Raw genomic sequence first — 22,946 nt, forward strand, 5'->3', positions numbered from 1 at the left:
TACTCCTATCTTTTTTTCTTTTGTAAAGACGAAGAAACATATTCTCGATTTTCTCTCCTGTTTATTACGGCAACGAAGAATCAAACTATCACTATATTTATTCCTTTTTCTACTTCTTCCAAGCGCAGGATACTCCTAAGGGGTTGTGGGTTTTTTCACCAATTGGGGCCCTCCCTTCACCACCCCCATGGGGGTGGTCTACAGGGTTCATAACGACTCCTCTTACTACAGGATGCTTACCTAGCCAACACTTAGATCCGGCTCTATCCAAACTTTTCTGGTTTACCCCAACATAACCCACTTGTCCGACTGTTGCTGAGCAGTTTTTGGATATCAAACGGACCTCCCCACTTTTCTGCATCATCAAATTCATAGGTATGTTTGAGTTCAAGCATCACTAGGTCCCGTTTATAAACTTTCAATAAGTTAACCCCAAGATCATTTGGACTTGTTTTATTGGTAGAGAGAGCATAAACAAACCAAATGGCTACTACAAGTACCACCACTCTATCCGTCGGAGCCGGAGCAAACCGCGCCACTACCATCTACCGGAAACCTACCAAACCCATCTGTTCCCAACCATTACCTCGCCGGACTACAATATCCCTTCAAGAGAAGGCGACGAAGAAGAAAAATCGATGGTTGGGTTTAAATTTCCATCACCGAGTCACGTTGGCGAGAACCCATACACTGGTTTTTTCTGGGTCGAGAGCAGATGAACCAGCGCCGATTGAGATGTCTATTGAGAACGCTTTGAAACTTTTGGGTGTTTCAGAAGGAGCTTCATTTGATGAAATCCTTCGTGCTAAGAATTCAATCCTTGCTACTTGTAAAGATGATCAAGAAACTATTGCCCAGGTTGATAAACCCTTCTATTTCACTTAATTTGTCTGGATTGGAATGAATTCATACTGTAATTGGTTACTGGTTTGTGCTTAAATTGGTTGATTCTGATGAATTCTCTACTGATATCTCTGTTTGTTAGTGTGGGTATCTGCATAACTCTTTAATTAGGGTTTCTTTGTGGATTTCTTAGGAAGTATATGGTTTGATATGAAGTGTTTAGTATGTGTTTAATGGGTTTGCTTGATTCTGGTTCTTGTAATATGGGTATTTGTTAGTTGTAGATGTAACTCTAAAACTAGGTTTGCTTTTTTGATTCTTCTGTTAGCTGCTTTCCTTGACAAAGGGTATTTGTGGTTTGTATATTATATCTTGAAAGGTTTGAAAATTGTCATCTTTGTTGGTTAGTTCCTATATATATACTACTCCTATCAATTTAAGTTCCAATTCACTATACAACTAAAATTACTAAATATCCAGTTTTTGGATTTGTTTTATGGGTTTGGGTTGGATTCATTCTTGTTCTCTGGTTTTACCGTTTTAGTGCGGGACCTCTCATCTTTGCAATATAGTAGGTTAGTGAAGGGTCCATTAGTGTGTTTCGACTAGTGCCTAGTGCTGTGTCCTTTTAGTAGGTCATCATTCAGTAGTTTAGCTACTTAATTTCCATTCGACCCCGTGAATTTAACGTTGGTTGAATTTCAGGTTGATGCTGCATACGATTTGTTGCTTATGCAGAGCTTAACACAGCGCCGAGCAGGCAAAGTTGTAAATAGCAGCATTCGTTATGCTGATACAAAACCCGTAAAAGCTATGTTAGGGATGGGTTCAATGCCTCAGTGGTTGCAGATTAGGATGAAGAACTCACCTGTTTCGGTCGGAACACCGTCTATAAGCAATTTGGGTGCTCAAGCAGGGACATATGGAGCCTTGATGGCCTTATTATATGTCAATGGACTCTCAACATCTTCAGCTGGGACGTCTGCAGCTGACGTCCCTGGACTAATTTTGGCTGGTAGCTTTGGGGCGTCATTATATTTCTTGACGAAGAAAAACACTAAACTTGGTAAGTTAGTTATTCTTCAATGTTTGTTTATCCATGCATGTTAATAGAAGGATATGAGAAAATAGGTGTTTTATAAATCAGTTAGTCATTCGTTGGTTATATACATAATTCTGTCTTGAAGCTATTTGAGTCTCTAATCTGCTTCTATGAAGTATGCTAGGTTGGTTGCTATATGATAACAGTAGGATCTCATAACATCAGTACACTTGTAACAATGGCATGTTGCAACTAATGTTGGAAATATGAAGGAGGGACCTTGACTACTACGTTGTATCAATAGCTTCTCTTTTGTGAAAAGAAGGGAACGGCACTACCCTGTCAAATTATAACATGGTTGATTAACTTTTTGTCTCGATCGACGAGGAGGAATAAGTCTTTTGAGTTTCTTTCTTAGAAGTCGTTTTTATCCTGTTAAATACTTGCGAACCTTGGCAGCTGCTTATCTGAATTAATTATTTCATTACTTCTTTCTCTCTTTTTTTTATCGTGACTGATTGGTAGAAACCATATTATTACTCTCTTCTTTTCTAACTCCTTTATGTTAATTTTTACTCAATTAAGAAAACAAATCTCCTTTCCTGACTAATCCTGAGCAATAAAGAGGTTCATCCTATATACCATCTTAACATTAGTATTCTCTACAGAATACACATCTTTTGATTTGATCCTGAGTTAGATTCTTGTTTATATATTTTTAATCTCGGATCAGAAAAAATTACCTTGGTAGTCATTGGCTATTTTTTGTGCAGGAAAGGCAACTCTGATAACCATTGGTGGCCTTGTCGTGGGCGCAGTAGTTGGATCAACAATTGAAAACTGGTTGCAGGTAGACATAATACCATTTATAGGCATACGCTCTCCCGCTGTAGTTGTAAGTGAAGTCATAGTCTTCTCCCAGTTTATAGTTTCTCTTTATTTAAGTTAGAATTATGAAAACGATAAAACCAATATCGTCATTCTGAATCTGTAATTATTGCCGTCGGTATATTCTTTTGTATCACCCGCCATGGTGCTTTTTCCGTGGCATTATAATCATCAAATGTAAGAAATGTTGATAATCTAAACATTTTGCTTCAAACACAACTTCTATAACATTGTTAAGTTTAATACTTATAGCGAACATGTTCTCTTATGAGAGAGCACTTACTGCAGTATGGAGATTGTAGTTACCAATGTTTTTCCTGTTTTTTCCTTGAGTTGCTTAACATTCTTGAGTGTGCATAGTTCAATTGGAGAGGAAGACAAACATGAGTAGTTTTCCCCCATCAAACTAGTCATGCCCAATTTTTCCTTGCAAGTAATTCATTCGGTACAGTCATTATAACAATAGAATCGGTTTGGCCTTTTTTGGTAGTTCAACAATTTTTTATCATCATGGTAACAACTATATACTTGTTGTCCATCATGTAATAATTGTTCTCAACCAAACCCGTAGAACATGGGGAAGGTGGTTACATTTTCAGTTAAACTCCGTACAGATGAATTATGAAAGTGTCCTACAAATCAAGGTTTTAAGATCAACAAAAGAAAATGTTTCTCTACCCTAAAAAGTTGACCGAAATCCGACTTGAATTTCACCTAAGTTTTCTCTCTTGATGGTTTGGGTAAAATCCGGCCGTTCATGCCAGATTCCTAGCAGATTTCGGTTTGCTTTTTCATCGAAAAAACCCTAAGTGCCACACCCATGAAACCAGCCATTCCTCACATGAGTTAAAGAATAGAAAGGACACACAAATCAGCTGCAGTCTTAATACTCCATAAATTCAAACCTTACCTGTATTTTCAAGATGTGAGCTTCTTTACTGCTTTTGGTGGTACACAGTAAGGTCAAATCCTTCTTGAGTTTGTTTGGGGAAGCTCAATGAGAAAAGCTAGATTTAATTCAAGGGTCAAGTAGTTGGGAGCCACAGTAAAAGGCCTGAGACTACCCTAATACATCAGTTTCTGTTCAACACTAAACCAATACTTACAACAAGGATTGCCCACTCAAAAATCATTCTAGACAATAAAGATTTTGACTAGAATGATACTAGAAATCAGGATTGTTAATAGGTCCTCCTATCAGCAAAATTGTGGGCAACCACAAACCCTATAAGACATTAAAAAGAAACAAATCAATCGAAGAAGGCTTGAAGAGCCTGCTACGATAAACTGTGTCTCAGCGAGCTGCTTCGACACTAGTTAATTTACAAATTCACCTTCAATCCTCACGACCGACGAGATCCATAACCCATTTTCAGTATACCTGTTCATCCACCATTTACTTCAACATGAGCATTCTCTATATAAGATGGATCACCACCTTTCTCATCCCCTACCTTTGACTTCTCCGAGTATTGAACTAGTTCATCATACATTTTCAGAGAAGCTTTTGAGAATTCTGTAAGTGACTGAAATATTGAAGTTAACCCTGTCTGAAACCCATTTAGAGTGACCCTTTGTGTCTCTTGCATTAGATTGTGATGCTTTTCCTTCTCCGAATCCAACCTTGTTCTGAACATATCCAAAAGATCTTTCCTTTCCGTCAAATAATCAACTCGATTTTCCACATCTAGCTCAAGTTTTTGTTCTGATAGCTTAGACTCTAGAATTCTGTGCTCTGTTCTTTGAAACGTAGTTATCCTCTTATCAAGTTCTTTAGCAAGTCCATCCACCTTTCTCTTCTGTTGCTGCTCTTCTCCTTGTTGGACCCACAAAGCCCTGATATCCTTACCAAAGCTCTTCATTGCATATGTAACTGACTTATCAGGTAATTTCTCGAGGAAGCTTAACCAATCACGAGAAATCACAAGTGATGGAGGCCCATCGATTCGATATGGTGGCATAGATGATCTGCCTTTGGAGTAGAATTCAACTTCGGGTACAACAAATTTGGATAACCATCCATTAAGAGCTTGAATATAAGCTCTCTGAGCAGCAACATACCCGGTAAAGCATGCTCGCCAGTTTTGGAGTTCAGCCTCTAATTGAAGCACAGCTAGTCGATGAGAGTCATTACAGAACTTTCCAAAACTTGTGCAGGTAAAAGACTTCACCTCAAACATAATCTTATTCTGGGTTTCATGAGATTCTGACATAACTTTCCAGGTTGCCATTAGGCTGCAAAAGCAAGAAAAAGTCGAAGTGAGATAAAATAGTTGAAGCACCCAATCCTTTCAATACTATTTGCTTATTTAGTTGCTTACCCTTGTAAAAGCTCACTGAGTTGCGGTTGCAATTCTTCGTCTCTCAGTTTGTCGATTCTTTGTGAGATTGATTCAGCACTTCGTATAGCAACCAAGATCCTAGTATATAAATCTCTAACTTGAGACCTGGTTTTGTCCGTGGAGCGTATGTCAACACCTCTGACATCTTTGTTACTTAGTTGAGAGCATTTCCTCTCGTAGAGCTTCCGTGTGGCATCTCCGCCCTAAGTAGAAGAGAAGAATATTAAGGAAACGATAATCGTGAATGTATTTCTTCCATGTTTTTCTGGTTGAGCTGTTTTTGCAGATACAAGTATTCGACACAAAAAATCGTACTGATGAAGTTTGGAATTATGTTTCAAGGACTTGGAACCTAATTTTTGTTTCAACGTACTTGCCCCCAGGTATGAAGAAATATTACTTACCATCATAGAATTTCACAACTAAATCCATATAACTCAACTCAACTAAAGTGTTTAGAATAGAATCCATATTTACCTTGACTTCTTCATAGAGCTTCTTTTCCCATGCATATAACCTTCCTAATGTCTGCGAATGGCTACCCGCGTCCATCCCTCCATAGTCATCAAAGAGTTCATTCTTGAACTCCGTCCATGTCGACGAACTTTTGGAGCTGGATGCAAGGAAACTCTTAGTGGATGAAGACTGAGATGAAGTAGATTTATGCCATGTAATAGCTTGAATGAGTTTTGATGAGTTTTCTGCAATTCAAACTTAAGTGAGTGATGAGAGAGAAAAACAAGAAAACCCAAATCAAGGGTAGACAGGTAGATAAGTAAAGTAGATGAAAACCTTATGCATATGAACTAATTGAACCCACATAGATAAGTAAAGTAGATGAAAACCTAATAAAGGCCAATTTTATCCAAGATTTAAGATGTTTATTTTGTATGTTAACAAGACAAGAATAAAGAATGAAGCAGACAAAAGTAGAGAGAAGAAAAGAAAAGAAAAACCTTATCTTTGATGAATCAACCCTCTAAACTTTAGAAACCCTAAAGGATTTAAAAAGGTTCTACTTAGAACTACCATTAAAACAATTACAAGTAATGAATTAGAAACTGAAGTAAAAGAGAACAGATAAAAGACTACACTTTGAAAGAAAGAAAAAGATAAAGTAATCAGTTTGAAAGAGAAAAGAAGAAGAAAAAAGGAGTAACCTTTTATTTCCTCTAAACCAGATTGTAGATGAACTCTGTTAACTTCTAGCATTTTGGAAACATCTTTACCAGAATCATAAGCCCTAATAAAATGATCTTCAACATCTTTCAATGCTTCTAACAGCTCTCTTCCTCTTACAGGTGTATCTATTACTGTTAATCCTTTCTGTTCTCCTCCTCCTCCTCTGTTCATATTAGTATCATCTACTATTTTGACAACTTCAACCCCATTTTCTTCATCTTCTTCATCTTCATCATTATCATCATCATCTTCTTCTTCTACAGCCATTAAACCCTTTCTCTCTACTCTTTCTTCTTCTTCCAACTCTGGAATCCCTTCTTCTTCTCTCACTGCCCTTAAATCTTCATCAGTGTTTCTACCAAACCCACTAATAACTTCTGGTCTAACAACTGTTTCAAAAGGATTAAAAAAATCCCACCCAAAATCTCTATTTGGTGAGTGCATGGGTTGATTCATTCCTGTATAAAAATACCCACATACTTGTTCTGCTCCAACTTCTTCTCTACAAACACCATGATCATCATCTCCTTGTTCAGAAGAATCTGAAGAAAGAGAAGAATCTGAGGGTTGACATTCAATAGTTTCTTGAGTAATTTCAGAAGGTTTTTGTTGAAGAAACATGGGATTTGAGATTATATTTTCTGTGGGAAGAAGAGAATCAGAATAGTGAGATGGGAAAGTGATAAGAAATGGAGGAGAAGGAGAAGAATGTCTAGCAACAAATAATCTTAAAGCAGCAGCAACAGCATAGAGAGAGTGAAAATATTTGATGTGAGCATCAGCAAGAAGATATCTTTTCTGAACAGCTGATTTTAAGAGGCGTTTCCTTTCTTTACAGAGAGAAACAACTTCTCCATCTTCTTCAAACTTAGAAGCAACACAACCACCCATCTCTCTCTCTCTCTCTCTCTCTCTATTATTATCTGCAAAATGGGTTTTAGAGATTTTGGAGTAAAAATGGAAAATGCCACAAGGAGTTAACAGAGAAAGCCATGTCTTTTATTGATAAAAGCAAGATGGGTTTTTTCTAGAATGGAGGTTTTGCTATTTTTGACAGAGGGTTTTAGAGAGAGAGAGAAAGTGGGGAAGTAGTAGTTTCATGGATACTACTACCCATCTCAGATTCTCATCTCCTGGTTAAGTGAATGCAAGAGTTCTGCCAAAACAGAGATAGATAGCATTTGTTTCATTTAGAGGTTTGGAAGTAGAAACAGAGACATTGTTTTCAGGGGGTTTATTATCTCATCTTCTTCCACAAGAAGAAAAGGGTTGATTCCATTTCTTTTCCAAGGTTTAGAGAGAGAGTTGGTGGAAGGGGAATGGGGTTGTAATAATCTCTTCTTCTTGTGTTGGTTGCTTCCCCAAAAGGAGAAACAGGGGTGGGTGGGGTGGATGGGAGAGAAACACGAGATGTAGCAGGAGTCAAAGTTGTCAAACAAAAAAAAGTGGTGAACTCAGTAACAGATGAAGTTGTTGTTGTTGTTGTTGTCCATGGAGATCTTCTTCATCTACAACCCATTTTTCTTTTCTTCAACCAATGTCATATAGATTAGAAAGAGAGAGAGGGAGGAAAAGAGAGAGAGAGGGGAAGAAGATTGGTGAGTTCAATGAGAGAGTGAGTGAGAGACCAGCGAAAGAAAAGAGGAGTCAAATATTGTAAAAAGGCTCTGACCAAAGGAGGAGGGGAAGAGAAAGAAAGAGACAAGTATCCTACTTAACAAGTTAGAGAGAGAGAGAGAGTGTGTGTGAGAGAAATGATGTGTTTTTGTCGTTGGTGTGTTGTGTTTTTTCTGTTTCGTCTTAAAATTGTAATAATGGTAATATAATGCTTGCAAACATGAATGAGTGGGGGTTGCAAAAATAAAAAACTCATCCATATTTATTTTTCTTCTTATGACTACAAGATTCATCACATGACGTCTCTGGTCATTGGTGTAGTGATAGGACATCCCTCTTAAGTCCATGAAGTCTTGAGATCGAGTCTCGGTGAAGTAATTTATCACCAAGATGTATCTCATGTATTTAAACATTAAATAAAATAGATGTTTATCAGGTTTTAGGCTCTTTGTTGTCGGGTTTTAGGCTCTTTGTTGGCGGATTTTGGTTTAACTTAGACGGTTACCGTGCTTATCACATCTTAATGATGTATCAATGCCTTGTAATGACTAATGTAGATCGTAGTCGATTTTATCAAAAAAAAAAAAAAATTCATCACATGACATCCATATTTAGAGAGAAGAGAAATTTGATTAAAGTTTCTTATAAGACATTCTTTTTTATAATGAATATAATATTATCAGTCTAACACAATAACTCATAAAACAAAAATTTTATCTATTGAGGAAACTAATAACTCAGTATGATTATAAAGGATTTGAACTTTATATTTTGGTTGGGTTGGACTTTTCTATGGATTTCTTGTATTTGTATGTGATTCATGGGGGTTTTATTTGTAAGTAAAAATTAAAAGCATCTCCAATGCAACATTGGAAATGTAAATTTAGAGTATCACATGAGATATTTTGAAGTTTTTGTCTGAGAATTATCTCAAATGCAAAATATAATTTATATCTCTAAACTGAGGTGGCTGTAGTTATTTTACACACCTTAAAATGACACTCTGAATTTAGAGCATCTCATATGAGACGCTCAGATTTTAACACTCGGAATGTCATTAAGCAAATTGATTAGTTATATGGTCAAAATACTAAAAGTTTTAGAGTTTATAATGTTGCATTAGAGAATGTTTTTAATGAAGTGTTTGTAAATGGCTAAACAAGAAAGAGACGATTTAGATATCAATTTTTCACACTTAATACCTAAGATCTTCGTAAATTTTCTTGAGTGTTGTATCGGAGATGCTCCAAGGGTTGAACCTCTTATTGGCTCTTTTCTTACCCTTATATGGTGTCCTATTTATACAACATAGATACTTGAAATATCCTCGTGATTAATCCCTATATTTTCTGTAAATTACAAACGTGTCCCTGAAAATCTGACCTAAAAGAAGCTGAAACTGAAAGTGAAAACCAGGTGGTGTTAATATCAAATTAGATCTTATGTGCACAGTAATAAGATATGGGTAATTTAATTGTTTTCAGCTTTATTCAGAAATCTACATTAATAAAGACATTTTTAGAGAGTAGCACCCCAAATGAATCAACCCTCTGAACAAAATTTTCAGAAGGATTCTAGGTCAAATTGCACACGTAGTTACAGCTAAATGTGGCTAGATAAGCTTGGTTCAGTCTTGAGATGGTAATAGATAGCTTTGACATGTAAGAAAACTGGATGAACTAGCATCTGAACAACCCAAAACATAAAATCCAACCGCAATCGAAGATTCACATACAAAAAATCAGAGAAACAAGGAAGAGACTAGAGAGTGTTAAATTCAGCCACGTCAAAAGAACGCTCAATGTGCAAGCAGACAAACTGGCAAAATGGGCGAGAAAGAAAAATAGATCTAAGGAATGGCTAAATGTACCTTGTTTTTTAATTCCTATGTATTGTAATAGTACTTTTCTTGCTTAATAAATTTATCTGTTCAACAAAAAAAAATTGGATGAACCCATAGGAGCTTCATAACTATAAGTAAGAATGCAGAGAATGGTATACGTACTTCTTAACGACAGCCTAGACGCCTAGTCAACTGGGACATCTACAGGCATTCATAGATTTCATGTTCTTGTATATTTTTATTGACAGAGGCCATAGATTCTTATTGACATTTCAATGACGTTGTGCATAGACTTTGAGGGACATGTGGACTCCGTTCATTGTCATTGTATAGACTTCATGGACGATTTCAACAAAAAAAAAGGGACTTCATGGACTATCATGGATGTAATGTATGTAATAAAATAAATCAATAACCAACATGATACTATTGTTGTATATTATATCATACAAAAGTATATTACTATAATTTTAATAATGTGTTGTTATATAACTATACAATAATACATATTATTGTTATAGTAATGACGTAATTTAAGCCGACTGAATTCAATTGCCACAAACAAGACGAGTTGGTCAATCCGAGCATCACGTACTTTTTTGATATGAACATATATTTGAAGTACCACGCTATTTTCAAAATATCAATAAAAATATGTTATTTCATATGTTCTAATCTACCAAAATGTCTATGAAAATCTAAATTCACCGAAATACTTGTGAGCTTTGAAACATTTGTGTGGAATGCCTTAGTCATACGTAAACTTTGAAATGTCCGCCAGAATCTCAATCCACTACCTCTCTTAATTGACAAACACCTTTATTGTAAGAAAATAATTTGGAGTTACTAAAGGCCCTAAAAAAGGGAACAACTAAAATCGCCCGCTATATTTGTTCTTTTGCACCCCGGAAAAGGGATTGTCTCTAGTCAATTTCATTTGGCCTACGACATCTATAGACGCTTTTTTTGTGAACTGATGAGTCTGAGAAAGTAAGCATATTCTTGTACCCGAACTAGTCTGAGAGGTCTCGAAATGGTTAGTCTGAAGTCTACTTTAGGCTCTCGGACTGACCAGTTCGAGAGTGTCGGACTAGTTCGAGACCGAGATCACTTGAATTTTCAGATTTGAAATTGATTTCTACTTTTTAATCATTCTAAAAATCACTTGAAATCAACCTAAAATTGATCATAAACATTTTTCAATGATTTACCCACTTTAAAAACTTTTCAAACACGCGATCAAAAGACAAAATCATAAATAGAAGAAAAATAAGATTTTCAGAATCGTCATTAAATAAAAAAATGAAATATTTTGTAGCCTCTCTTCAGTCTCTTTCTTTAATTAACGAACTATACTTAAGACACAAAAAAATTTAGGAGTTTAGACGATGATTTTGAAACAAATCGAAATCAAAATAGGAGAGAAAAATTCAAAGAGTGTTTCAAATGTCAAAAAAAAAAAAACAGAGTACCTAGAGAGGAATTAATGGGCGCCTTTACCCGCTCCTAAAATAAGGAAGCGGCTAATAACACCCGCTAAAATTGTTGTTAGCCCCTGACATCTATAGGCACTCGGTACGGATTGGGTGCCTACTAGGGAGGCACCTGCCCAGATTTTTTTTTTGTTTCTCACTTTTTCTTCTTGTTCTTCACCTTTTTCTCTTTCTTCTTTATCTCTTTTCCTTCTTCGAATCATAATCAACATTTTATCATGGATAAAATCTTGGTTCTAAATCTATCATCATCAGTCAACAAAGAAGAGTTAGAGGGATAAAGAACTTTGTTTTAGAGAGAGAGAGAGAGAGAAAGAGAGTAAAACTATTATGCAAAGAACTTTGATTCAAACCGACTTTGATCTATGATGAGGCGTTAGAGAGTTATAAAACCTTGATCCAAAACCACTATTAAAAATACTCCTGAAAACCCTAATCGAGACGAGTCCGAATAGTTTCGGAGAGGACAGTTCGAATGGTTTCAGAGAGGACAGTCCGAAACTTTGTTTAGGTCTTCGAACAAGCCGATCCGTGTACAATAATTTCAGCAGATGCCAACAGATGTCTGTGGTCAAAAGAGATGGACCTCAGTAAATCCCATCCACCGGGGGCTAACAGAACTTTAAGGTGCTTTTAGCCGCACCCCTAAATAACTCTTTATGCTTCTACCGGCATACATTTGTTACTACACGGTGCTCGATGGGGGAAGGTCGATTAATCAACGGCAATTGAGAGGCATTCCATCGGATTACACCCACGTGGCTTTCATCGAAAGTCTCGGAGTTTTAAGGTGGGACCACAAATTTGTTTGTCACCAGGAATATGAGTCAATCCGAAGTTAGATACGAACCATAACAAGCACGGGCCCACTTTTCTTTCACAATCACGTGACATCATCCGTTGCTAATCAACCTACCATTTTCGTCATTTGACGAAAATAACCTTGATTAAATAATGGGCCAACCTCATACTTAACGCAGTCCACCATCTGCCCACTAGCCCATGATAGTCTCTTTTTTCCTTTTTTTTTTTGGCTGAAAATTCTATGATAGCATTTGGTCCACCAAAACTGACCTCCAAATATGATTGCCCTTCGAAGTTTTTTTTTCGAGAAATCGACTACGATCTACGTTAGTCGTTACAAGACATTGATACATCACGAAGATGTGATGAACACGAATGAAAGAGACTTAAAACCCGATTCCACAAAACTTAACCAGCCGAAAGTTTCTCTCTTTGTCTAATAACTATCGACTAGATCTTTCTTATGTTCTTTGAATTTGATTATCTTCATCGTTTTTAGTTTTGTTCTACGTCTCTTTCTTGATTCATATATATTCTTAACTGGATCATTCATTTGAAATCACACATTCAAAGATTCTTCAATCGTTTTGAATCAAAATTTTAATGTTGTCAGATCGTATTGAGGTTCAAGTTGAGTGTTGCATTGAAATTTTTTTTTGTTACAAACTCAAGTAATCTTAAATGTCAACTTGAATTTTCAAGTTGAGTGTTGTATTGAAGATGTTCTAAGTAAGATACTAACTTGGACAATTCCAAAGGCGCCCTAAATAATCACTTTGGAAGTCACATTTATACAGAAGGGGCTTATGATTTGTGAAGCTTACTTCCTGTAAAGAGGGGCCAAAAACAATAAATTGGGGCACCTATAAAACCACTTTCTTTAATGGCAAAGTACAATTTTGAAGTTAGTTATTTCATTGATTCCTTTTACCATATGATAAAAATGTTAGTTTATATATTGGAATGAGGTTTTTATTATAAAAAGAATAGGTTAAGATTAGTCAAAATCTAAGGACTAGATAGTGTCATAGTGGCAGTTCTTGTTGTTTACTTTGGTGGTTTGTGTTCCTTGTCCATGCATTGTTGTCTTCTCCATGTAATCTGCACTTATTTATAATTTCCTGTAACTCACTCTACTCTGTGATATCCTAGAGAGAGAGAGAGTGAAGCTTGATAGTGAGTTTGTCTAGGAATCTGTGCTAGTTGTATAAGGATTAAAAAGAAGGATTAATTCTAATTTAAGGATTAATTCTAACTTAAGGATTAATTTCAGTTTGGCCCAAATAAGTGACCAACTAGAAAAATTAGCATTCACATTTGTTAAACATTTTTAGATGACATCCGTTTTCCTTCGTAAATTTCAACTTCTCAAATTTCTCTTTCATTTTTTACTTAACTTTTTGTTTATTTACTCCCAATTTTTTCTCTTTCCAAGTCGACTCATTAATTCTTCTCTTTCCACCATCACCTCCACCATACTTCTAATCTCCTTCATCTCTCTCTCTCTCTCTCTCTCTCTCTCTCTCTATCTATCTCTCTCATCCAACGAAGGGATACAAGAACCTCTTGGTCTGGAAGAGAGAGAGAATGATGTTGTTGTGATGATGGTAGTGGAAGCCAATGATGATGGAAGGTGAGATGAAGAATAAAGATGAACAAAAAAGACGACGAAGATATTCTATGATAGTCAGCATACCAAGTATCAAGTCGTTCGCCAGTGACCGGGTTGAAGAAATATAGGACATGGAGATAAGGGTAAGAAAGTAAAATAATTTTTTTAACTCAACTGGCAAAAAGTAGGTCATGGGGCTTTTTGGAACTGTACAAATATAAAGGTTATATTTCTAGTTAGGTTGCAAATTTGGGGCCAAATTTAAAACCAACACTAGAAAAGAAAAAAAATAAAAGAAAGAGGGGGCTTGTGTGGATTAATGGGCCTCTTTTATTGGGCAGCGTGATAATGCCCTGGCAGGTCAAGAAGAAGCAGTCATTTTCCCTCGTTATTCTCTCCCTCCCACCCCATTCAACTCTCTCTCTCTCTCTCTCGTTGCATTACATGGTGAAACAACCCTGGGGGGTGTTGGATTGGGACTTTCGCGGACATTTGAGAGTCCGCGAAAGTCCGAGGCATTCAAATCCAGACATTTGAGAATCCACGAAAGTCCGAGACATTCAAATCCAGACATTTGAGAGTCCACGAAAGTCTTAGGCATTCAAATCCAGACATTTGAGAGTCTATGAAAGTCCGAGGCATTCGATTGTCTTCCAAAATGTCCCAAACTTTGGTGGACTTCATAGTTTGATGAATTTTGTGAAGGATTTGGGACAAATTTGGAAGCCAAATGTCTTTCAAAAAACAAGAGACATTTGAAGTCCATCATGTGATCAAACAACAATAATAATATTAAAATAATAAATGTCTACCAAATGTCCACCAATATTCACAGATGTTTACGAAAGTCGAAAAATATATATTTGAAATGTTAGTATAAATATATTATTTCATGTGATTAAACAATAATAATAATATTAAAATAATAAATGTCTACCAAATGTCCACAAATGTTCACAGATGTCTACGAAAGTCGAAAAAAATATATATTTCAAATGTTAGTATATATTTTTTGTGATTAAACAATAATATTAAATATATTATTTCATGTGATTAAACAATAATAATATTAAAATAATAAATGTCTACCAAATGTCCACAAATATTCACAGATCTCTACGAAAGTCGAAAAATATATATTTGAAATGTTTAGTATAAATATATTATTTCATGTGATTAAACATTAATAATAATATTAAAATAATAAATGTTTACCAAATGTCCACAAATGTCCACAAATATTCACAGATGTCTACGAAAGTCGAAAAATATATATTTGAAATGTTTAGTATAAATATATTATTTCATGTGATTAAACATTAATAATAATATTAAAATAATAAATGTCTACCAAATGTCCACCGATGTCCACAAATATTCACAAATGTCTACGAAAGTCGAAAAAAATATATATTTGAAATGTTAGTATAAATATATTATTTCATATGATTAAACAATAATAATAATATTAAAATAATAAATGTCTATCCCCAGGACATTTTGTCTATGGATCAAATGTCTTGAAATGTCTATAAAGACATTTTGTCTACAAACTCAATGTCTTGAAAATGTCTATGAAGACATGTTGTCTATAAAAAGTCATCCGAAATGTTTTGAAATATCTTGAAATGTCTACGGAACATTTTGTCTATGAAAGTCTGTGAAAGTCCCAATCCACTACCCCCTAATTGTTGTAGTAAATCATCCTATACAAAACTGGTCTCTTTGAGTGTTTCTTTTTCATCCTAGGAACTTTTTTTTTTGTTGAAAGTTCATCTAGGAACTTGATACTTGGGTCCAAAGTTATACTACATTTGGCTATAAATTAATGCAAAACTATGTCCAAATATGGGTTAGTGAATTGAATATGACATATAATAATATGGGATCGAACTTAAAAACTTCGATAAACTATTATCATACAAGGAAACTGAAACTTACATTACAATGACGTAGTATTAGTCTATTATGTGCTTGTCACGAAAATACTCAATTTGGGGAAAAGAATATGATATGTTAATGCACCGAAAATAATGTTCGCATTAAAATGATATGAACCTCAAGACAGGACTCATCGGATGTCTAAAAATAGCGAACGAACTATGCAGAAGTATCATAATGCAATGAGGTGACTTCTAAAAACCATGTATTGATTAATCAAAATGAATGAATCTAGATCCCTGAATTCTGCACCATTTCAAAAAACATTAGCAAAACTTAGTTGGTTTTACATTATCATTAAAAATTAGGTTAAACCCATACTGTAATTTCAAATTGATGCTTCAAATTAGTATATAATAATTAACCAACACATGCAAACCAAAACACATCTATCTAAACATAGAAAATATATATATGTACACACACACTCTGAACACAAGTTTTTTTTTCATGGAATCTCTTGTACCTTTCACTATCAAGATTTGTCGTCGAGCTACTATTTACCACTTTCCACTCTTTCACCATTTAAAGAACTTAAAATGGAGTAAACTTTCTCCTATTATATGGGCTTTTTTGCTTTGCTAGCTCGAATTCTCCTATTATATGGGCTTTTTTGCTTTGCTAGCTCGAATCTTGTCATTCGAGCTAGCAGATATATGACAATGACTGTTATGTTATTAATGAAATGCTGTGGACTTACCTTAGCTTGTTAGACTTACATTCTGTATTTCTGTGGATGATTCTGAAACATGATATCGTATTCACCGAGCCTGTTTCAAGCACCATCCGATGTAAAAGTGACAAATTGTTTGTCTGGCTGGCTGCAGTCAGTGCAGTTAGTATGGGCTTCCACTAGAATAAACTGAAATCACGCAAGAATGGAAACTAGAATTCACTCAAAACTCATTGGAGAAAAATACTGAGGCAGTTTAAGTCGTGAGCAGATTCTACTGTCACTAAGCATTAACTAACTGATGAATTAGTGAGAAGTTCATACAGGAGCAACAATTCAAAAGAATGAGAATAATACAGAATAGAGCAAGAAATAAGGTGGACATTCCAATGCGACAATATGTAAGTCAAAGGGGAATACCTGAATGCGACTCTTTACGCGCCACAAGTTGTGCTTCAATATGACAATATGTAAGGCACCACGATATGCAACATAGACGGTCACGTCACGTGTCGCGCCAACCAGGCAGCAAGAACCAACAGCTGCAACCTGAGGATTGATATGCTATCCGAATCACATGCACAAATTTAGATTATTGCTCGATTGCAAACCCAACAAAGGAAATATCAGAAAATGATGCATTAGAAGGAAAGATCATCTATAACTTGTTCGTTTTTCCTACCTTAAAGATTAATAATTGCCAGAGATGTAAAAAAAAAAAACAGTTCAAGGTTTATATTTAAAAGTCTACAAGGTCTTTTTGTGCTTGGTTCATGAATAACAAATCTTCATTCAATGTCTAACAACAACATGATGAATTCTTGAAATAATTGTGTCTTGAAGGGAAGGTTTGAATCCTTTGGTGGTTATTCCAAACTAAACAAGAATATAATGTTAATCACAGTACATATAAAGTTATAAACGATGACTGGGAGAAGTGAAGCTATCTCCGATTGGGTGGTAGCATGTGTGTCTCTTAACTGTTGAGACCAAGGTTCAAATCTCGCCGCCTCAAAACAATCACAGTTGAGATAGGAGGTCCATTAGGGCTTGCCGAGGTCTGCAAAAAGCTTCTAAAGGCTTAGCCTTGGACATGGTAAGACCAAGGTTCTCATTCATATCCACCATTTCCTCTCCAATTCTTTCCCATTCAAAACATTGAATTAGTCTCCCCAAAGCCAAAACCAACAATTGCATCGCCATCAAATTCCCCGGGCACCCTCTCCTTCCCAACCCAAATGGCATAAAATCATAACTCATCTTTCCTTCTTTCTCTTTCTTTGAACTCCTTTCCAAGAATCTTTCTGGTTTGAACTTTGTTGGTTTGTCATTCCATACCTTCGGGTCTCTATGAATGGCCCAAATGTTCACCATTAGAACCGTTCCGCTTGGCACAACATATCCACCCACATTGCACTCTTCAGACGACGAATGTGGTACTAAGAGTGGTGTAACTGGATATAGTCGAAGTGTCTCATTGATGACACAGTGAAGGTATGGAAGGTTTGGGAAATCGGTTTCATCCAGTAAGCGATGATGGCCAACTTGGATGTCAATTTCGGCCTTTGCTTTCTCTAGCACTTCTGCATGATTCAGCAAAAGTGCCATTACCCATTCCATCGTAAGAGCTGATGTGTCAGTTCCGGCAGTGAAAAATATCTGTAAGTAAACAAGAATAACCAATTAGTGGTCAGATAGTTTCTTATAGATTCAACTTGGTACGAACAAGTTCTACAAGAAGGATACTATAGACATTAAAAGTACTACGGAGACACCTCTGGTGACACCTCCGTGCACACAAATCCAATATGGGTTAAACCTAACTTATGCAAAATTTAAATAGGATAAAATTAGGTATATTTGTTGCACATAAATCCTATATTCCTATGTAGACACCATATGAGTGACGCCTAACTTATTCCAAATCTAAATAGGATAACATGGTAAACAACACTTGGCTGGAGTGGTTACCAAGTTGATTCCACCTAGGCACGTGTGGTGGGGGGCTGCGAGCCGTCCGCCCGCACTAGCCTCCCAACACAAGGGTCCCATTTAGTTCTATACATTTGATCTGATAAAATTAATATATTGTAAGAGTGTGACATTAGTTTAGGCAAGGGTAGTAGCTTAGTTGGTAATTTGTTTGAACTATGCATACTAGGTGTTTTGTTTGATCCCATTGATAGTGCGTTGTTCTTTTTTCTTTGCAAGAGCTAAATCTCTCTCTCTCCCTCTCTATCTCTTATTCACAATTATCTATCTAATCTTTTTTTCTTTTCTTTTCTGACTCTACCAATCTATCTCTCCGAATCTTAGTTTTGGATTGTGTGAGAAGGAAAAGTCGGAACCCTAATTTTGTGTGTAAACTTATACAAATTACGGGAGTTTTATATGGAAAGATGTTACGCCAATCATAGAACAACACCGTTTATTCAATTTGGATTTATCAGTGATTAATATAATTTTGTACAGGTAAATTATTTCAACTTTGTGTTCATCAGTACTTCCACCCTCTTAATTTTTGTATAAAAGGGCCAGACTAAAGTTTGGCACAGGCCACAAAATTGACAGCCACCACCCTGTTTCCACCCTCTTAAGTCTCGGGTTTACGTATAAGGATATACATGATGGAGAAGCCATGCATAGCATGCAAACTGATGATAAGTCGGTTTGCTCTTCCTGGCCTATTAGACCCACTCGGTCAAGTCCTAGGGCCTTGTCTATTTTACATAGACGAGGAATTCCCCAATTAGAGAAGTTTCTTAAGTTTATTTTCTTGTAAATTTAATTTTTATTTTCTCTTTTCTTGTACAACTAGGATTCCATGTTTCGTAAGGACTCTTAGTTTCGTAAACTTGTAATCTTCTACACATACATATGCGGTGCGGTATATGTTATTCCTCACCAACAATCTAATTCTATTAACACGGGTACACGTTACCTTTACGAAAAAAAAGAATTCGATGACGTTTGATATATTTGTCGTCAAAGGTGAATGTCACTACCGTTTTTATCGATATGAAATTGACTATTATAGCACATTACATACAAAATCTATACTAACTTCCCTCTCGTCTCCCATGATTTTCTTCGTGAATCTATTATCTATAGCTACTTATTTCAACAATTTTTTTTTTTATCTAAAGCTACTTCCTAACATTAATCTTACTCTATCACAAAAAAAGATGCTTAAAAAAATATTAAAAATTTGAGCATGTTTCTCTCTATGTTTCATTTTAATTTGTTTTCGTCAACTTAAATTAACTTCTATATTTGTCTCTAGTCCTATATTTGTATGTTTTGTTACATACTAAAAGTAGCACTAATATGACTTTCACTTTTGTTTCATATTATTCTTGGATTATTTGAGTCTAACAGTATTCATGTTTTTTCCTATTTAATTAGTAAATAATTAATTATAATTCAATTGTTTGAGTTTAATAGTGTTCACGTTTTTCGTATATAAGCAGTAGATACTTCTTAAAAAAATGGCATTTTAAACGAGAAAAATAGGTCACCGTTTTTGGACAACAAGAAAAATTTTCTAGATACAAAATTTTGTCAAACTTTTCTGATATACAAATATCGTAAAGGTAAATCGTGGGTTTTGTCAAATTTTTTCGGGACAACACAATTGCTTCTTCTTTCATATTTCTGACCACCAACTCCGGCTAACACCCACCATTCCTCTCCTCTCACAAACCCTCTTTCTCTGTTGAATATCTCTTCTTTTATCTTTCTCTCAACCTTCATTGTTCCGGCGTAGGGTTCCATCAGCGGGAACTTCATCTCAAACGAAGGGTTTCATGCGAAACCCCCCCGGTGAAACCCTCCTTGAGGGTTTTCTGGTGGAGCGACCAAGAGATTGCCCACAGGAATCTCACAGTCAACTAACCACGAAATGTTTTGTGGTCGGCCGACCACTATATGTTTCGCACACACTTGTGGCCAGTCTTGTGGTTGACCGACCAATAAACCCTCGATTAAGGGTTATGCAACTCTCGATTGAGGGTTTGAAACCTTCCTCAAAGGTTTTAAGGTTTCAGGCAAGAGGGTTTCACCTAAAACCCTTACCTTTAGTCTTAAAGGAAGGGGCCTCTGGTGAAGGGAACCCATTCCTTTATCGAAACAGTGAGGATAAATGGAGATTGAGAGTGATTTAGCCTAGAGAGATATAGCAAGAACGAAGGGAGAGAAATGGTGGTGGTGGTGAGACAGAGAAAAAAAAAAAGTCGGAAGAAAATATTGAGGTCATCAGCATGATCAGTTTGCCAAGTACTCTTACCGGCATGGGGAAAATGGGGAAAATGGTAATGGTCAACATCGTCATCAGACTCAAACAGTCAACGCGTTGACTTAAATGGTCAACCACTTTCTATTTTGACCGTCAGAACTCCGATAGCTAGGGTAAACGAAATCACCTTATTCCGTTACCTCCATGATCGTAGCTCCTAGGTAGATTCAGTATTCTAGAGAGAGAAAGAGTTCTAGAGAGAGAAAGAGAGAGAGAGAGTTTAGAGAGAGAGAGAGAGGTTACCCCACAAAGTCCTTTGACGAAATCATCAGTGTAATTTTGAGGTTCATCTTCTTGCATTTTCAACAGAACTTCAATAAATGTCTTCTTCTTCTCCACTTCTTCTTTCTCTCTCTTAATTCTCTGTTCATCCACCAAATCCTGCAAAAATGCATCTCTCTTTCCCTGAACATCACCTAATTTCTTCTCTAATCCAATAAACCTAAACCATTTCAACATTGGAAATATATCCCCCAAATTCATAGCCATATTAGGTATAAAAAGTTCCCTCAAATGTTCCAAGATTTCCTTCTTCTTCATCTTTTCATCACCATTAAAACACCTCTTCCCAGCTACAATCCTCATCATTACATTAAACAATAACTCCATGAACATCGATTTCACATCAATTTTGAAAACCCCACAATTACTAATCGATTCTTTAAACAATTCTTTAATCAAATACTCGATTTCTTCTTTCCGAATACCAGAAGTAAGTTGAAGACTATTAGATGAGAAGACTTCAATAGTTGAAATTCGTCTGAGATTTCTCCAGTGGTGACCGTACGGTGCCCAACCGAGTGCGGTAAAATTGTAACCGAAGTGTTTTCCGGCGAGGAAATTAGGGCGATTAGCGAAGGTGATGTCGTTTTTAGTGAAACATTCTTCGACGGAGGAAGGAGATGAGACGACGAGGACACGGCGGAAACCGAATCGGAGTAAGAGAATGGGACCGAACTGAGTTGACAAGGAATTGAAAGTACGGTGGAGTGGTTTTTTGAGGATGTGGAGATGGCCGATGATTGGAAGAGATGATGGACTTGGTGGGAGGTTTTGGGTTGGTCTGAGTAAAAATATGAAGACCAACAAGATGAAGAAGATGCAGATGACGATAAAGATCGCCATTAGAGATTGTACTAAGCAGGAGTAGAAGATAGGAAAATGAATTGGGGACTCCCGAGGGATACTCCCCAAGTGGACTCCCCTCACAATGACAAGGCCATTTTGGTCTTTTCACAGTTTTGTCAGACTGAAAAAGACTAAAGTGACATTGTCTTGTGAGGGGGAGAACACTTGGGAGTATCTCTAGGGAGTCCCCTTATCACCATTGTTTTTTTTAAGGGGCCTGTGGGCCGTGGAGCACATGAGTGTTGATCTCTAGGATATCCCTACTCAAAACACGAACTAATGTCTGGTAGGTCTCAAAATAACGTAGGATCACGATCCATCACTGTCAACAAAGGGTTTTCATATAAACAACACAATGTTTTGACTGTTGTAAATTGTCGGTCTATTTGCTTCAATGTGTATCGATATTTGCATGCAACTTAATGGAATTAAAAGAAGGGGAAGAGATATAGGTAATGAGCTATACTAAACCAAAAGAGATAAACTTGAACCAAACTTTATTAGATGAATTCTTTCCAAACCTATTACATCTCTTACCAACCTATCTCTTACAAAACTAATACAAACAATACACCAAGTACATCAAGGTGTGTTGTCACCACCAAGATGACACTTTGTATATGGAGTTGTAGAATGGTGACACATAACCTCATGTGTTGTCACTTAACCACAACCACTTGTCATATGAAGCTACCATAAGGTGACACCTCTCATATGGAGCTACCATATGGTGACACCACATCAAGGTTGTATTGTAGAAATGGTGGGTGGCTATAAATATAAGTTGGATAAGAAAAAGGTATATTAAAGGCACCCAAGTCCCCTTGCATAACCAATGATTATATGGGCAGCCACATACCATATAACACTCCCCGTTGGATGACCATCACTTGGAATAATTGTCTCATTAAAAACCTTGTCAGAAAAACCCAGTGGGACAAAATCTGATGAAGGAAAAGAGTACAAATAATAGATTCCGAGTGACGCTGGATACGCTAAATACTGCCTCGTTAAAACCTTGCCAGAAAAACCCATTGGGACAAAAACTGGACGAAGGAAAAAAGAGTACAGAGCGTAGATAGCGACACATGAACCTGCACATGATAATAGACTCCCCCTGATGAATATCATATCTTGGAACGATGTAGTCTTACATCATCAGGCTATTCAAGCGTCGCATTCCGATGCCATTTACCAGTTTTCTGAACGTCGTAGTAGGCAGAGACTTGGTGAACAAGTTAGCA

The 22,946-nt window shown here is 36.3% G+C and overlaps 3 protein-coding genes across 3 annotated transcripts; 1 reads left to right on the forward strand and 2 right to left on the reverse strand.

Moving 5' to 3' along the window:
• The first annotated feature begins 358 nt into the window (after positions 1 to 358).
• On the forward strand, positions 359 to 2,987 carry LOC147565831 (protein CHAPERONE-LIKE PROTEIN OF POR1, chloroplastic-like). Its single transcript, XM_086652316.1, has 3 exons — positions 359 to 858; positions 1,549 to 1,909; positions 2,659 to 2,987. The coding sequence occupies exons 1-3, from the start codon at positions 484 to 486 to the stop codon at positions 2,832 to 2,834; spliced, it is 912 nt and encodes a 303-aa protein (XP_086508442.1). The 5' UTR covers positions 359 to 483; the 3' UTR covers positions 2,835 to 2,987.
• A 784-nt stretch (positions 2,988 to 3,771) lies between these two features.
• On the reverse strand, positions 3,772 to 8,099 carry LOC147565832 (protein ALTERED PHOSPHATE STARVATION RESPONSE 1-like). The gene is made up of 4 exons (XM_086652315.1): positions 6,276 to 8,099; positions 5,593 to 5,816; positions 5,095 to 5,318; positions 3,772 to 5,008 (listed from the first exon to the last, which is right to left on the reverse strand). The coding sequence occupies exons 1-4, from the start codon at positions 7,186 to 7,188 to the stop codon at positions 4,159 to 4,161; spliced, it is 2,211 nt and encodes a 736-aa protein (XP_086508441.1). The 5' UTR covers positions 7,189 to 8,099; the 3' UTR covers positions 3,772 to 4,158.
• An 8,890-nt stretch (positions 8,100 to 16,989) lies between these two features.
• On the reverse strand, positions 16,990 to 21,783 carry LOC147565833 (cytochrome P450 81Q32-like). Its single transcript, XM_086652317.1, has 2 exons — positions 20,818 to 21,783; positions 16,990 to 17,939 (listed from the first exon to the last, which is right to left on the reverse strand). The coding sequence occupies exons 1-2, from the start codon at positions 21,697 to 21,699 to the stop codon at positions 17,301 to 17,303; spliced, it is 1,521 nt and encodes a 506-aa protein (XP_086508443.1). The 5' UTR covers positions 21,700 to 21,783; the 3' UTR covers positions 16,990 to 17,300.
• Between the last annotated feature and the right edge of the window lie 1,163 nt (positions 21,784 to 22,946).

Source organism: Eschscholzia californica, unplaced genomic scaffold, assembly GCF_041429995.1.
Source record: "Eschscholzia californica isolate CP2 unplaced genomic scaffold, dmEscCali1.0.p SCAF_1, whole genome shotgun sequence".
Taxonomy (NCBI): Eukaryota; Viridiplantae; Streptophyta; class Magnoliopsida; order Ranunculales; family Papaveraceae; genus Eschscholzia; species Eschscholzia californica.

Coding starts and splice junctions, on each gene's coding strand:
- LOC147565831 (XM_086652316.1), top strand. CDS start 484: ATGGCTACTACAAGTACCACCACTCTATCCGTCGGAGCCGGAGCAAAC. Junction 859..1,548: donor ATCAAGAAACTATTGCCCAG/GTTGATAAACCC, acceptor GTTGAATTTCAG/GTTGATGCTGCATACGATTT. Junction 1,910..2,658: donor GAAGAAAAACACTAAACTTG/GTAAGTTAGTTA, acceptor TTTTTTGTGCAG/GAAAGGCAACTCTGATAACC.
- LOC147565833 (XM_086652317.1), bottom strand. CDS start 21,699: ATGGCGATCTTTATCGTCATCTGCATCTTCTTCATCTTGTTGGTCTTC. Junction 17,940..20,817: donor TCGTCAAAGGACTTTGTGGG/GTAACCTCTCTC, acceptor GTTTACTTACAG/ATATTTTTCACTGCCGGAAC.
- LOC147565832 (XM_086652315.1), bottom strand. CDS start 7,188: ATGGGTGGTTGTGTTGCTTCTAAGTTTGAAGAAGATGGAGAAGTTGTT. Junction 5,817..6,275: donor TGGTTTAGAGGAAATAAAAG/GTTACTCCTTTT, acceptor TTTGAATTGCAG/AAAACTCATCAAAACTCATT. Junction 5,009..5,094: donor CTCAGTGAGCTTTTACAAGG/GTAAGCAACTAA, acceptor TTGCTTTTGCAG/CCTAATGGCAACCTGGAAAG.